Below are 13,032 nucleotides of genomic sequence, written 5' to 3'. Positions count from 1 at the left end.
CCTTCCAATGCAGTCAAATTCACTCACGCCTCGTGTTCCGAGATGAGAGCAGTGGTACATGGATCATTTCATGTTATATATATCAAATCATTCAAAGTCCAGTTTATATCAGAGACTGATAAGTGTGTCTAGTATCAAAGATCACATCCCAGAGTGATTTTTATTTCAAAGTGAGACAACGTCTAATTTATTATTCAGATCAAAACACATATCTCTGGCGTCCCACGTATGATTGAAGCAGCTTGGACCATTTGGCCTGGTCTGCCACCCAAAGCACCCAATAACTCACCAAATATTGAATACCTCGAGTCAATAATTTCATAGAGGCCATGGTATTTGCACAGACGCACAAAATTGAATATACATTGTACTTGTACCTGTTACGGGCCACGATGCCAAAACCTGTAGATGAAATTAAGCACTGGAAGAGGTGCTATTAACCTTTTCCCCTTAACGATTTTGCCAAAGGATTCCCATGTGTCCGATTCCTGGTCCATACGATATCATACGTCAGATTGAGGTGTTATAGGAAACTTTATAAAAAAAATTATGGGGATGTGCCAACAATATCTATGACTAGTGGTTTACGGAAACCGATAATCACATTAATATATAACACCAGGGCAGATTCGTAACTCTAACTGGGGTCAAGAGCGCATATGTATCAAGTTTTTCTTGAAATCTCATGTCGGAAACTTGACTGTGATATTCCATATTTGAACATATTTGTGCGGAAATCAATAAATAGCTCACGTCGACAGTAGAATAGTTGCTGCCCCAGGCATGTATAATTCGGCCTGGAGCAAACCAACATAAAATCGGATATCGAGTTCTGATGTTATATTCGAGAGATTTCGTCGATCGTCCAGCAAAGATCCGAGTTCAAGAGCAACAATCCGGAACACTATCACCGGTAGAAGGCAGTAGTTAGTACTCCAGCACACAACAGATTTTCAGCTCATATCAATTTCATTTTGGGTGGCTAACTATTACCGCCACCTTTCGGCTACAAAGTATTATTTCATTATTTCATTTGAAATCGAATGATCCGTTCTGATTGCCGGTATACCGTTGCATAACGTATACGCGGGTACCACCCGCAGCTATAAAAATAAAGTTCCTCATCGTAAAATTGTGCCGTGCAATTCAACTTAGACGGCCCATGCCGTTCATTAAAAATCTAACTTTGTAATTTGTAATTGAATTTGAAAATTGCCAATTGCGTAAATAAGCGGCACAAAATATAAATTTCAGGATGCCGTTGTGTATAGATAGATATATAAATAGAGATAAATTCCAAGTTTCGGCAAATTCGTATGTGTCACACATATAATTGCACTACAGCATTGTGTATTAATTGCATTTCTGTTTTCCCGGAGCATCAGTATGAACGTCGTATACCCCTTTAAGTTTTGATACCGTTAGGGCGAGAAGTCTTCAATTTGCACTTAAAATACAAAATCGTTGATTGCCGTAAGCCATGACCGTGGGAAGGTCAAACTGAAACCGTCTTGGCACAGATTGACACATCAGAGGGTTGACACGGTCAGGTTCGGCATTGATCCTCAATTAGTCCAAGTGATCAGTTTTGGATCAGCCATTTATACACGCATGACTTTACGGTGATGCTGGATGAATGCCAATTGAATCGGAAAATCTTTGCGGTGTCGCCGTAATCGTCTTAGTGTACCGGTTTTTTGACAGAATATGTCCGACATTTGGGGTAAGGTGAAAATATATTGACATGTAAGGAGAATCATATGTGATGGGGATGGTACATGTATGTGGGGTACGGCGCTTGCTCAAAACCAACACACGTACTTTGACATCAGGTAACTATTTCAAAACTGTAATTCATCTAAATGGATAGATTCAATTTGGCACGATAATGTATTGACCGGATTGTAATCATGTATCATCAGGCGTGGATCGACCTTGCGCGGAGTTCATCACCACCCGGCGGGGAGACTATAAAATGCCGAGGAATACCCGCGCTAAATTGTACACAGAATCAGAGACTTTCAAATTAATTTATTTGAAAGACTCTAACAGAATCAACGGGACCTTTAGAAGTTTAATAGAATTTTAAATGTGTTCTTTTGAAAATGACCCTAGGCCAATCTATCTGATGGAAATAAGTTCAAACTAATGTAGTTTTAATATGTGAATATCTGAAGTGGTTGAATTGGCGTCTGGGTGAAGAATTCCTGTTTTAACCATTGACCCCAGGAGCCAGTAAAGAAAACATGGTTTGTCAGTCTACCTTTTGCACAATTAAATGACCTTCCTATCTTTTTAGGTATTACGCTATCCTGCACCCGATGAAAGCGAAGTACACGTGTACGCCAAGCCGAGCCAGGCGGGTGATCGTCCTCCTATGGGTACTGTCGCTTTTGTTGGCATCGCCAATCATATTGGGACAGGTAAGTCGATTTCGCTTTTGTTGGCAACGCCAATCATATTGGGACAGGTAAGTCGATTTCGCTTTTGTTGGCATCGCCAATCATATTGGGACAGGTACGTCGATTTCGCTTTTGTTGGCATCGCCAATCATATTGAGACAGGTAAGTCGATTTCGCTTTCCTTGGCATCGCCAATCATATTGGGACAGTTAAGTCGATTTCGCTTTTGTTGGCATTGCAGAATCGGCTTCAGAAGATTAGGGCCGCTGTGCGAAAATAACCCAGCCGATATCTTTGAAGTTTAAAATCTAATATTATTGTCAGGATGCTTTAAAATATTCACCAATTCTGAATATTCCACAGCCAATTCACTGTTTCGAAAGCTGTCTCTGCGCGGTTTAGATCTTGTTTGCATATCGCCTGCAATTCACTAATTCCGTCCAGCTCGTGACTATACATGAAGCTAACTTGAAACGTTCTAGTATTACCCTTGAAGCATACAATTTTTTTGTCCTACCAGGGTAATTTTGAGTGTTTTAGCCAATTATATGAGTTACCAAATTACATTTAGCAATGGCTCTAAATAATTCAAGACACAACTCTGAAAACGAAAAATACACAATCCAACTTCAATTTAAATGCCGGGCAACGATCGGTTGCTTAACCGGAATCGAGTTTTATTTTGACAGTGACGAAATCTTGGGTGATGATGAAGTGATCAAATAACATTGATTTTCCATCAGACTGCTTAACTATTAAAAAGGTTGTCGGAGTAAGAGGGTAAAGTACCCATTCAGGTATGAACAAGCTTAACCGTGGAGTCAGGTCGATGACTCTAATTGTTGACAAGTTTGAAGGTACCAGAAAAGGTTGATTATACCAACTGCTTGACTACCAGAAGCCAGGCGACCAATTATGTTAAGAAATAATAAATTATCAGGGGAAACTATTATTTCTAAGGTAAAGCGAAAAGCGATACCTTTGAAGTCCAGACGCTTACAGGGCAGGGCGACTCAGAAAAATGAACTCTTTTTGTAAAGATCGACAAAGAATCAGGGCTACTTGCTCTATGCCCAGGGTATGGCTGATCGTCTATATAAGGCGCATTAAATCGAGACCTTGCTTGAAGCCAACCGGGTTATTGCTGATTCTCTGCTGAAACGGTTCCTGTAAGATGGATGGACTGCGCTTATATTGCTGCCTTCTCGTTTTTGGTCACCAAGCTAAATATGAACACATTTGGCCAAATTACCTGCAACTTATTGAATTAGCCTTACTTTATGGCTTCATAACCTGTTCGAAATATCGTTGGCAATACTAGCTTTAGTCAGATATTTATATTCATTTTGCGCTAATCAAATTTTAGATCCGGGTATGGACCCTAATTCACTCTTTATTACTCCCTTGCTATTGCAGATTTTTGGTTTTGGTTACATCATCTGGTCAAGGAAGTTGATCGGGAGAGGAGGGGTGTCACTTTAATCCTTATTAGATAAAACCTTTTTGTGTCAGTGAAGGTATATGCGATATTTCATCGTATAATCCTGGTTTAGTAGAAACTCCCAATGGACCAGTCATATGAACAGATCCTGGTCATGTTTTGGGCCGGGTTTGCAATTCAGTCGATTGCATTTACTTAGGCCAACTCTTCAACCGTCTAGTCTGACCAATCATTTTCTCCAGTTCCTCAGGTTACAACTGTTTTGATGAAAGCGTTATAACAATGACTATCTCTCTCGACATCTCAAATCATAAACACCTTGCAGTGTTAATTTAATTGTATTGGCAATTCTGGTAAGAGAGGCCAGTCCTCTCGAGACATGTAACTTCAGGCAAGTAAATCAAAACCTCAGTGGCACCTTAGACAGGGATCTCATATACCACCGCAAAGATTTGAGACGGCCCGCAGTCCTTATCGCCATCTCCTCAACGTCTCAGATGCTTCGTAAACGCGACATCCTCAAACCCTGAGCGATTTCATCCCCGTATCAGGTGATAGTTCCGGTCGTAAATGATTTTTTACGGAGCTTTCCTTTCTTTATTGCGACCGAGAACGACATTGCCGATAAGTTATTTGTTGGTGATGTATCAATTTTGGCATGCTCGGTCATGTCCTTTCGTCGTGGTTTGGGACTGCCGAAGTGCTCTCTGTCCTGATCACTTATTTACCATCTAATTGTGTTTTTCTCTTAAACCGGTCAAAGGACGATTTTGTTAGAATCTTTCATGGTGAATCCATATTTTTGTGTTATCAGACTGATTGACCCTCTTTCTATTTTATGCTCAACGACACATAACAGGTGCTATACCATTTGTCCTAATGTAGGCTGGTAAGCTTAAACGATCTATTCGCAAAATTAGTTTCTGAAATGAAGCTGTTTTTTCATGTTACATGTAATTACTGTACATTTACTCCGATTAAAGCAATCTATTTCGACTGCTCATCCAGGGCGTGAAAGGGCCAAGAGCAATACTACGAACAAGCTTTTGCTAATTCGTTCTCTCATGAACAGAACAGCCTTTCATCTTTAAGAACGCCTGCAATAAGAGTTCCAGAAGAATTTGAACTGGTTTTTTAATGGGTAAACCTTTGCTGTCAAAGGTCTCGAATGAAACGAATTACCTTTTGAAGGTTATTCAATTTTGTCGAAAGATGCTGCATTTCGAATACTAGTATATCTCCTGATAAATATTTAAGAACATAGAGAATCAGGTCCCTTTACAATTCTGCTAGATCCAAAGAGCGACTTTATTGGAAGAGACGTATAAAGTAATATCACTAACTTCGAGTCCTCGTTCAGGTTATGTCAAGTCAGTCTGGCAGCCGGTGAACTCATTTTTTGCCTCGGACAGTCTACGTGTCTGCTTGGAAAGACTCAAACGGATGGCATCTTTTTTTCTTAATAATCAGTTTCAGTATGACGAACTTGTCCATCGTCTTTTGCGAATGGACAAAATATGACACAACTTTCCATCATGCATACCCGCGCCCATTAAGCTCGCTTAATTTCCGATTGTCATATCGTCAGGGGAATTACTCACTTTATTTATAAGTCTTATCACGATTATAGTCGCGTCAACGCTAAGGTGCATGAGTTCTGTCCGAAGAGCATTCCGGTTAAACCAGGAGCCCATGGCGATTCGGTAACCATTGTGAGTACACTTTTGAAGCTGGGAATATGATAATATGGGAGGGAATGAAATGTTTACTTTTTTCTGTTCCATATAATACATGTGGGTAAAGATAGATAAACATGTCCGGATCAGTGTGCAGTTATTATGCAAGCAAGCTAAAACTTGGCATTTATTGTAATGTACATCTTCAGTCAACAGATGGTTAAAAGTTTTCGTATAGCATTCTTTATTTTCACCTCAAGAGTATGAACGTATTCATTACGACATCCCAAAGCAAAGGAAGCCAACATCGACCACAACAAGCTAACATACCATGTACTACATGGATACTCCAGGGCCCTCTGCCGTAGCTTGTACAGGTGAAGCGACTTTCTTGGAATTTGATACTTTATCTGTTGGTCATCCAACCTTTTCAGTCACATAAACTCCATTAAACATGCAACCTCAAGTTAGTATGCAACTGGTTTTGAACAACTGGACTATGAGGCTACATGCGGACAAACCTCATACATTAGCCAACACGCTCCTTTGCTTTTGGTGACCTTGGGAACATTTCCGGTAAATATCGGTTTCGATCTCAAAGCCATTCATTACAAGGACGGTAGAGATGTGAAGGTGCGATTCTGAGGTAATCGCCTAACCACTCTTCATGTTATCGTCAAAGGACAGACATCACTCTAATTAAAGCTTTAATCCCAGTATCATGACTGTGCATCTTCCTTCAACTTTATGATTATAATCAAAATAAAATTACAGCGATCTTATCGGTCCTCTCTCGTCACGATTCCATGCAGGCCTCACAGGAAAACTATCGTTAAGGTTTCTTGCTGGATGTCAATGTCGTTCCCATGAAACACAGCAGCCACTAAGAGTCAAATTAGGATATAAGTCAATGACAAATCCCCTAAGGCGATTCACTGATTCTATTAATTCTCTTGCCATTTACTAATGGTCTACAGTTAATGTCGCCGTTGATACCAATTTGTGAAATTAATATTTCTGTTGACTTCCGAACTGTATCAATAAAGTCACGTGACTGTATAGAATGGATTGTGAGAGTGAGCTTGAAATTCTATTGTTCCAGGTTTTAAAGCCATGGCGGTGTTCCTCGTGTAACCAGGTGATGTCAAGGGTTAGGTTTGGAGTATATTAGATTAGCCTTGGCTGTGGTTGAAAAATACCCAGAAGTATTAGGGTAGCAGGAAGGGTTGGGCGTTTGTGGTTTCTGAGTCTGAGGGGGTTGGTGTCTGTTGACTGTGCTTTAAGAGAGACTAGGCATGGCGCCAGTCTCTCTTAAAGCACAGTCAACAGGCATTTGGTCTCAGTATTTGGGTTTTGATTGCCATGACTGTACCCCTGTAAAAGTCAGAGGAGGAGAAGTTTGGAATGATGAAAGCATTGAAGAAGAAGAAATGTTATTATATATTGAGGAAAGCAAAATTTATTATGAGACTAGAAGGCAGTGTCCTGACTTGATTATTTTGAAAATGGCAGTCTGAACACATTAAAAGGTGGAACATGGCATTTTATCGACTTTGAAGTGTTCCGCAGTTAAAGGGAGACTATAGGCAGCAGCTAGGTAGGCAAGATAAAGTCATACAAATTTGCCAATAGGGGTCAGTCATATCTCTAGGCATGGCGCCAGTCTCTCTTAAAGCACAGTCAACAGGCATTTGGTCTTAGTATTTGGGTACAGAATCAAGGCAGAATCAAGGCAGCTCAGAGAGCAATGATTGAACGATGCTGTGGACAAGTCCAAGGATACTGCATCAGTCACGACCAACTTCTCATCAGAAAGCGTCACCACCAGCATATTCAATGTTCAGTTCCAACCTGTACCAGTCCAATGCACGCCTGTCATAGTCAGCAGTGGTCAGCTTAGCGCGATATGGAACATTCTTCCGAAACTCAAGCGAGGGAAGTCTGCTCATTAGCCTATCTCGCGCACTGCTCCTTCTTGTCAAACATCGTAGTGAAACCTTGGTACAGTGGGGCGTCCTCGAGGATTGCAGCTGGTCGGACAGACGTGAGGTGGAATGTGGGCGGCTGCACTTCTTCGTTGATGTGCGATGGCAGATAGCACAGTTGTTGCGTTGCATGACAGCTGAAAGTGAATGTGATATCATAGAACTGAGGCGTTTGCAATGAGACTATAGGTGAAGTAGAAGCAAGGAGTGAAATGGGCCATCTTCCAGTGACTAATATACAGAGTAAGGGCACTGGGTGTTGTTAGATTCAGCATTGAATGTATTCCTCGTACAAGCGTGAATAGTGTGGACATACAGTGAGAGGTGAGAGACCCCTATTGACTACTTCTTGTAACTTTATCTTGGATATTATATTAGTGTTGAACTTCTAGCCATGGATTATGAAGAAATTGAAGTTGTAGGCATGGAATATGAAAAATTATTCAACGTTGAAAGACATTATTCCATGAGGCTTTGCCGTGATCGCAAAGGACGCGACGCGATTGGTTCACATGCTAATGAGGTATGATAATGATAATTACCTCTATAATGCTACTTGGATAGCGACTGTGTCGTTGATTGCAACAGTGGTCTATGTCAATGTGTGCCTGTAATGTCAATGAAGTATGATGAGGTGATGACGATAGTGCAATTGACTAGGTGGCGCATTTTAGAATCAGCAGTGAGCACTGTGTGTAACATGGTGGAGGCAGCGGAGATAATAACTGTGTCGAAAGTATTGTTATAGGGCCTTCCCTAGGCCCATGGGGTTAAATTTACAATCCACGATTGAAAAGACGTAGTTTGATCGCATTCAACTATAAATCCATTGAACAGTTGTGTTCCTTGGCTTTAGTCAACCGATGACCTTTTGTTGGGCTATGATCGGGGATTGTAAACTGTAAATGTATTATGGACTGGGTCTGGGAGACGGGGGAAACACAAGTGAAATAGACCAAAACAAGTGATTTTGGGCCGTTGGTTTAGACGCATGCCCCACATGCGCCATGCGGGATTAGGCCTATGCGGGATTATACGGTTCATGTGAACTTGTTGACATCTACATGATCTAGTGCCGTTATTGGTCATGGTACATGGTAGGCCTAATCATCATGGCAATATGTTTCAGGAAAAGCTCGGAGTAAAATGAACTGCCGATGAAAAATGATGTTGTTCATGTTTACCATGTTTACTATACATAGCCATAGGGTATGCACTGGCCAGTGCACTTTCTGCACGTCGTCATGGTCATGTACGTACGTGATACCTTGCATATTTTGTTTTTTGAATGCGCATGCTTTTTGGGCAAAATCACTTGTACCAACACTAATGAATAATGTCTTCTTATCCCTATGACTCCATACACAGTGAGGGCATTGTCCCATTCTCATCAAATGGTAACTTATTGTACCGTATTAGGGTGGAAGTTGGGGAGCAGATACCTACCGCTGCACGCCTGTCATAATCAGCAGTGATGAGCTTAGCGCGATATGGAACATTCTTCAGAAACTCAAGCGAGGGAAGTCTGCTCATTAGCATATCTCGCGCACTGCTCCTTCTTGTCAAACATCGTAGTGAAATCGTAATGGAAAACGTCTGGCTTTGCGCCAGACGTTGAGACTAATAAGTGAAGAACTAGTAGGTAAAGAAATTCTACTTGCGCGAGACTGCTCTGATAAAATTATCATTGCAGAGACTACGGTGACGTACACATATATTTTTTACAATCAAAAATGCCCTCAAAAGACGACATGGAATGATTATTTTATTGATATTTCCTACTATATACCTTCCAATTATCACTTTATACAAATAGATCGGCGTTAGGTCGCATGCTTTTCTTTCCTGGTGACACTATAAAGCAAAATAGTTGCAACCCCGTAAATGCGCTATAAGTCCAATAATAAGTGACGGTGACCCGTTATAAATGTTTTGCCAGCTTCGCTTTTTTGCCGCTACGCGGCGCGTTGGGCCCTTGCGTCAAGAGCAATTAAGGAAGCAGCATCTAGCCCCAAAAGTCAAATCCCAACCTTACAAACAGTTTCGTTGACAGGGGTTTTGGGAAGCGCTGTGAAGAGTTATTGAAAAGTTTGAAATACATGTGTGCATATGTATGGGTTGTTTTTTGGTCTGGGAACCTGTTATTCTACGTGGCGACCTTCCCAGTACTTCAGTAGTCAGTAAACAAGTTAGCCTGGCAACAATGCACCACATGTTGTTTCAGAGAGCAGCGATGCTCAAAATTGGTCATTGTGTTGGCTATATATGTTGCTTTACGCTCTAATAACGGTATGGGCCTTGGAGATCGAATGCGTCAATTCTGATGACTGATTGTACCTCGGAGATGCTTCCATCACCGCAACTGCTAAATCGGACACATCAAAGCGTCACAGCAGATTCTATGTTCGACCCTAGTTCGGCAACTGTAAATGCTTTAGCTAGGTCATTTCACATCAGTACAATGTACATGAACTTGAATTTGTTGAAGATGGTATTTTGAAGAATATTCACCTTCTCGGGTATTCCCAACAGTAGAATCTACATCAGATTATAACATTTTAAAAGCTTGTGCAAAATATTTTATTTCGCCATATCCAAAGTATATCTCCCATTTTTTCACAGCTGCGCCCGTTTTTCTGGAGTGGTTCCTGTCATCATATGGCTGCTCAGATTCATGTAACTGGCTGAAAGAACATCACTTAGGAAGTTATACATAGAGTCTTGATATGCTAAACGCTGTCGGATTCATAAATAATGCATGCCTGTGACTGTAACAGGAATTGACAGTTACGTAGAGGTTTAGAAAGACGGTGTATCAGCATATCTGTCGATGGTCGTTTAAATCTGTGATAAAACGACTGTATAATCTAAGTAAAAGTACATGTCATCAAGTTTGTTTAATACTTTGAGCACCATCACAGAAGGGATAATATCACTTGATTTTTTAATCAGCGTAAACATCACCACTTCGCTGATATTCTTAATACCAGCGCTCAAATCTTCTTAATTCGTCACAACACTGGCTTTCTTCCCAGAATCTCTCTCTGAGATACTCAAGTGTCCCTCTCCGGCCTAAAGACGCAAACTACGATTCTGTTATATACATGTAAGATGAGATTTTCAAGGTTATTTGGTACTAAGAAAACAGACGAGTTATTACATCCGGCACTCGGGATATTAGAGTAATCGCCTCTTATGCTTTTGAGTAATGTGAGCTCCTTGTTTCTGAATCAAATGGATTTCGCTTTCGTGTTTTTTTATGTCAAATTGCAAAAACAATATAATTTCAGTTGATAATAGCGGCACGCAATGATTGGGGAACGATTATTCTACTCGGCAATTTGTGCGAATGGAGCTAAAATGCGATAAGTCAGTTTGTTTCGTTCAGTGCTGCTTCTTGAGACGGAATTTGTATTTAAGTGGTGTTTGTTAATGCATTTCATCAAGTTGCTTCGGGAACATCAATTTGTCACTGTTGAAATTAGAATGTGAACATAAGTGTTGCATTTGTCTTGTTGGCATTGGTGTCACAGTTTCATTGGCAAGAAATCGATGTACAATATGATGAAGGGAAGGGCTGAATAACAACTTTATATTTATGAAGTTCGCGAGATCTTTTGAGAAAGAGCATCCTGAGGAAATCAGGGGTTCGACTTATTGTTCGCTTCTCCGCCACTGCACACAAGCGTTTGTGTGCAGGCCGGGGCCGGGGAGTAGAGGCGAATATTATTTCCTCAGGATAAAGAGAGGGATATTAAAACCGTAATTTTTCACTTTGATCCACCTAAGCTGCAACTCAACAATCAATTTAAGGCTATTATTGCGATAATTTTGTTATTATTGTACATAGAAATATATCGTTTATTAGTTGCAAATGTGTTGCTCACCAGGGGAGTTAGCGACTAACAGAGATTGCCTGTATATCGATTTATGCAAGGAATCGAGGTTTAAAGGATAATATCAGTAATTGCAGCACAATTTCAAATCAGTGTAAATATCGAAGGAAAAGAGCTGTTTATTAATTTATACGAATGAACGTTAAAGCCATGGCTTTCAGATTTACCAATCGTCATGTTAGGAAAGTCGATGTCACTTCGAGCACAACACTTGAGTACGGATATTTCCGATAGAAGAGGCTATACCTTAACATTGTCATTGTACAACACGCTACAAAGTCATTATCTTTTTGTAACCGAGCCGACTTACCGGCAGTGAATGTCAATCATAAAGTCTCCCAGTAGAATCGTCAACCAATAATACATGACATGACCACGACTGGTACATCTTCCCACGGCTCCGGCCCATCACTGACCGAAAACAAGTCACGTTTTCCGCTGGGATAAAACCAATTCTGGTCTCAATGGTAATCAAGGGAGTCCGGCAATCACTGGACCAGCTCAGTCTTTACACTCTTAGATAGCCTAAAATGACCGTTAGACAGCCATTGAGACAGCTATTAGGGGCTTAGATACCATTAGATCAAAGGAGAAGTTCAGCAGTTTTCATGATTGCCTCAATAGTTTTAGAAGTGACAGTCGGGTCCACCATGATTTGAAAGTACCAAACGGCGCCATCATGAATAGAGTATGAAGTTTCCTCATTCTTTAGTCCAGCCGTCTCGTGTACGAATGTATGTATGCCACGTATAGCAACATCTGAGAACTGCTAAGGTATGCTATTACAATCATACATTTCCCCATCTGACATAAAATGGAGGGTCATGATGATCATAAATCTTTAATTTGGCTATTGATTGCTTGAATGCCTGATTCATTTGAAATATGGAGAGCCATCATCATCACTTTCATCGTGATTGCCATCACAATCATGACCAAAAGCGACTCTTATCAGGTATTCCTGTAAAGAGACAAAACAGTACCTTACCGGGCCCTAATTTATTGTCTCTAAGAATATTTATCAAGCCTCAACTACATATACTAAAAGTCGCAAGTCATGTCGAAAAATGTGACATTGATGGGTCAAAGAGTTATCAACAACTTCTGGTCCTCACTTGTTATTTATTCCTACCGAAGTGTCCAGAACTTCTTGTCTGACTTTTGATATTGCACTAGTTGCCCGTGACAGACAGTCGACATTCCCGTTGACATGCTTGACGACCGGGCATAATCTGAGATGGTTCAGCTGTCTGGCGGTCTCTGTTTCCTGATAAGGCTCCTATAAATATTTCGGAAGGGTTACCCTATCCAAGTGTGAAATATTGCTCCGGGGATCAATTTTATCTCAGGCCAGAGTCCGCTCGTTCAGGATGTCGTCTCGTCTCATGTTCTCTCTGATAAGCTGATACTCGCTGTAGGGGATGGGCAGGATCCTGGGGCAGGATACCTCAAATCAATAACATGGGCAGAACCTTTCTACATTCCGTTTAGTAGTACATATCCAAAGTTCAGGGGTAACATTTTTTCAGTTAATGATACATGTAGCCACCGATTGTATCTGGCAACATCCCGCATTTCGCCATCTTTGATTTGATTTGTCAGTGCGGAATGAGCCGCCGGTTCGGACATAAC

The 13,032-nt window shown here is 40.9% G+C and overlaps 2 protein-coding genes across 3 annotated transcripts in view; one reads left to right on the top strand and one right to left on the bottom strand.

The window, feature by feature from the left end:
• LOC135486153 (QRFP-like peptide receptor) overlaps positions 1-13,032 on the top strand; it is a 55,502-nt gene that overhangs the window by 31,454 nt on the left and 11,016 nt on the right. Inside the window, exon 3 of the mRNA XM_064768718.1 lies at positions 2,300-2,423. Coding sequence (XP_064624788.1) covers positions 2,300-2,423 — 124 coding nt within the window. The remainder of the gene's footprint in view (positions 1-2,299; positions 2,424-13,032) is intronic.
• LOC135486154 (uncharacterized) overlaps positions 7,529-13,032 on the bottom strand; it is a 127,449-nt gene continuing 121,945 nt past the window's right edge. The window contains exons 1-3 of one of the 2 annotated variants that reach the window (XR_010446670.1): positions 8,951-8,981; positions 8,047-8,112; positions 7,529-7,641 (exon numbers count right to left, since the gene is read on the bottom strand). The gene's annotated coding sequence lies outside the window, so the exon portion shown is untranslated. Of the gene's footprint in view, positions 7,642-8,046; positions 8,113-8,950; positions 8,982-13,032 lie in introns of those variants that run through there. The other variant, XR_010446668.1, reaches the window with a different exon arrangement.

This window comes from Lineus longissimus, chromosome 4 (assembly GCF_910592395.1).
Source record: "Lineus longissimus chromosome 4, tnLinLong1.2, whole genome shotgun sequence".
In the NCBI taxonomy this organism is placed as follows: Eukaryota; Metazoa; Nemertea; class Pilidiophora; order Heteronemertea; family Lineidae; genus Lineus; species Lineus longissimus.
This window is presented reverse-complemented; position numbering and strand designations above follow the sequence as displayed.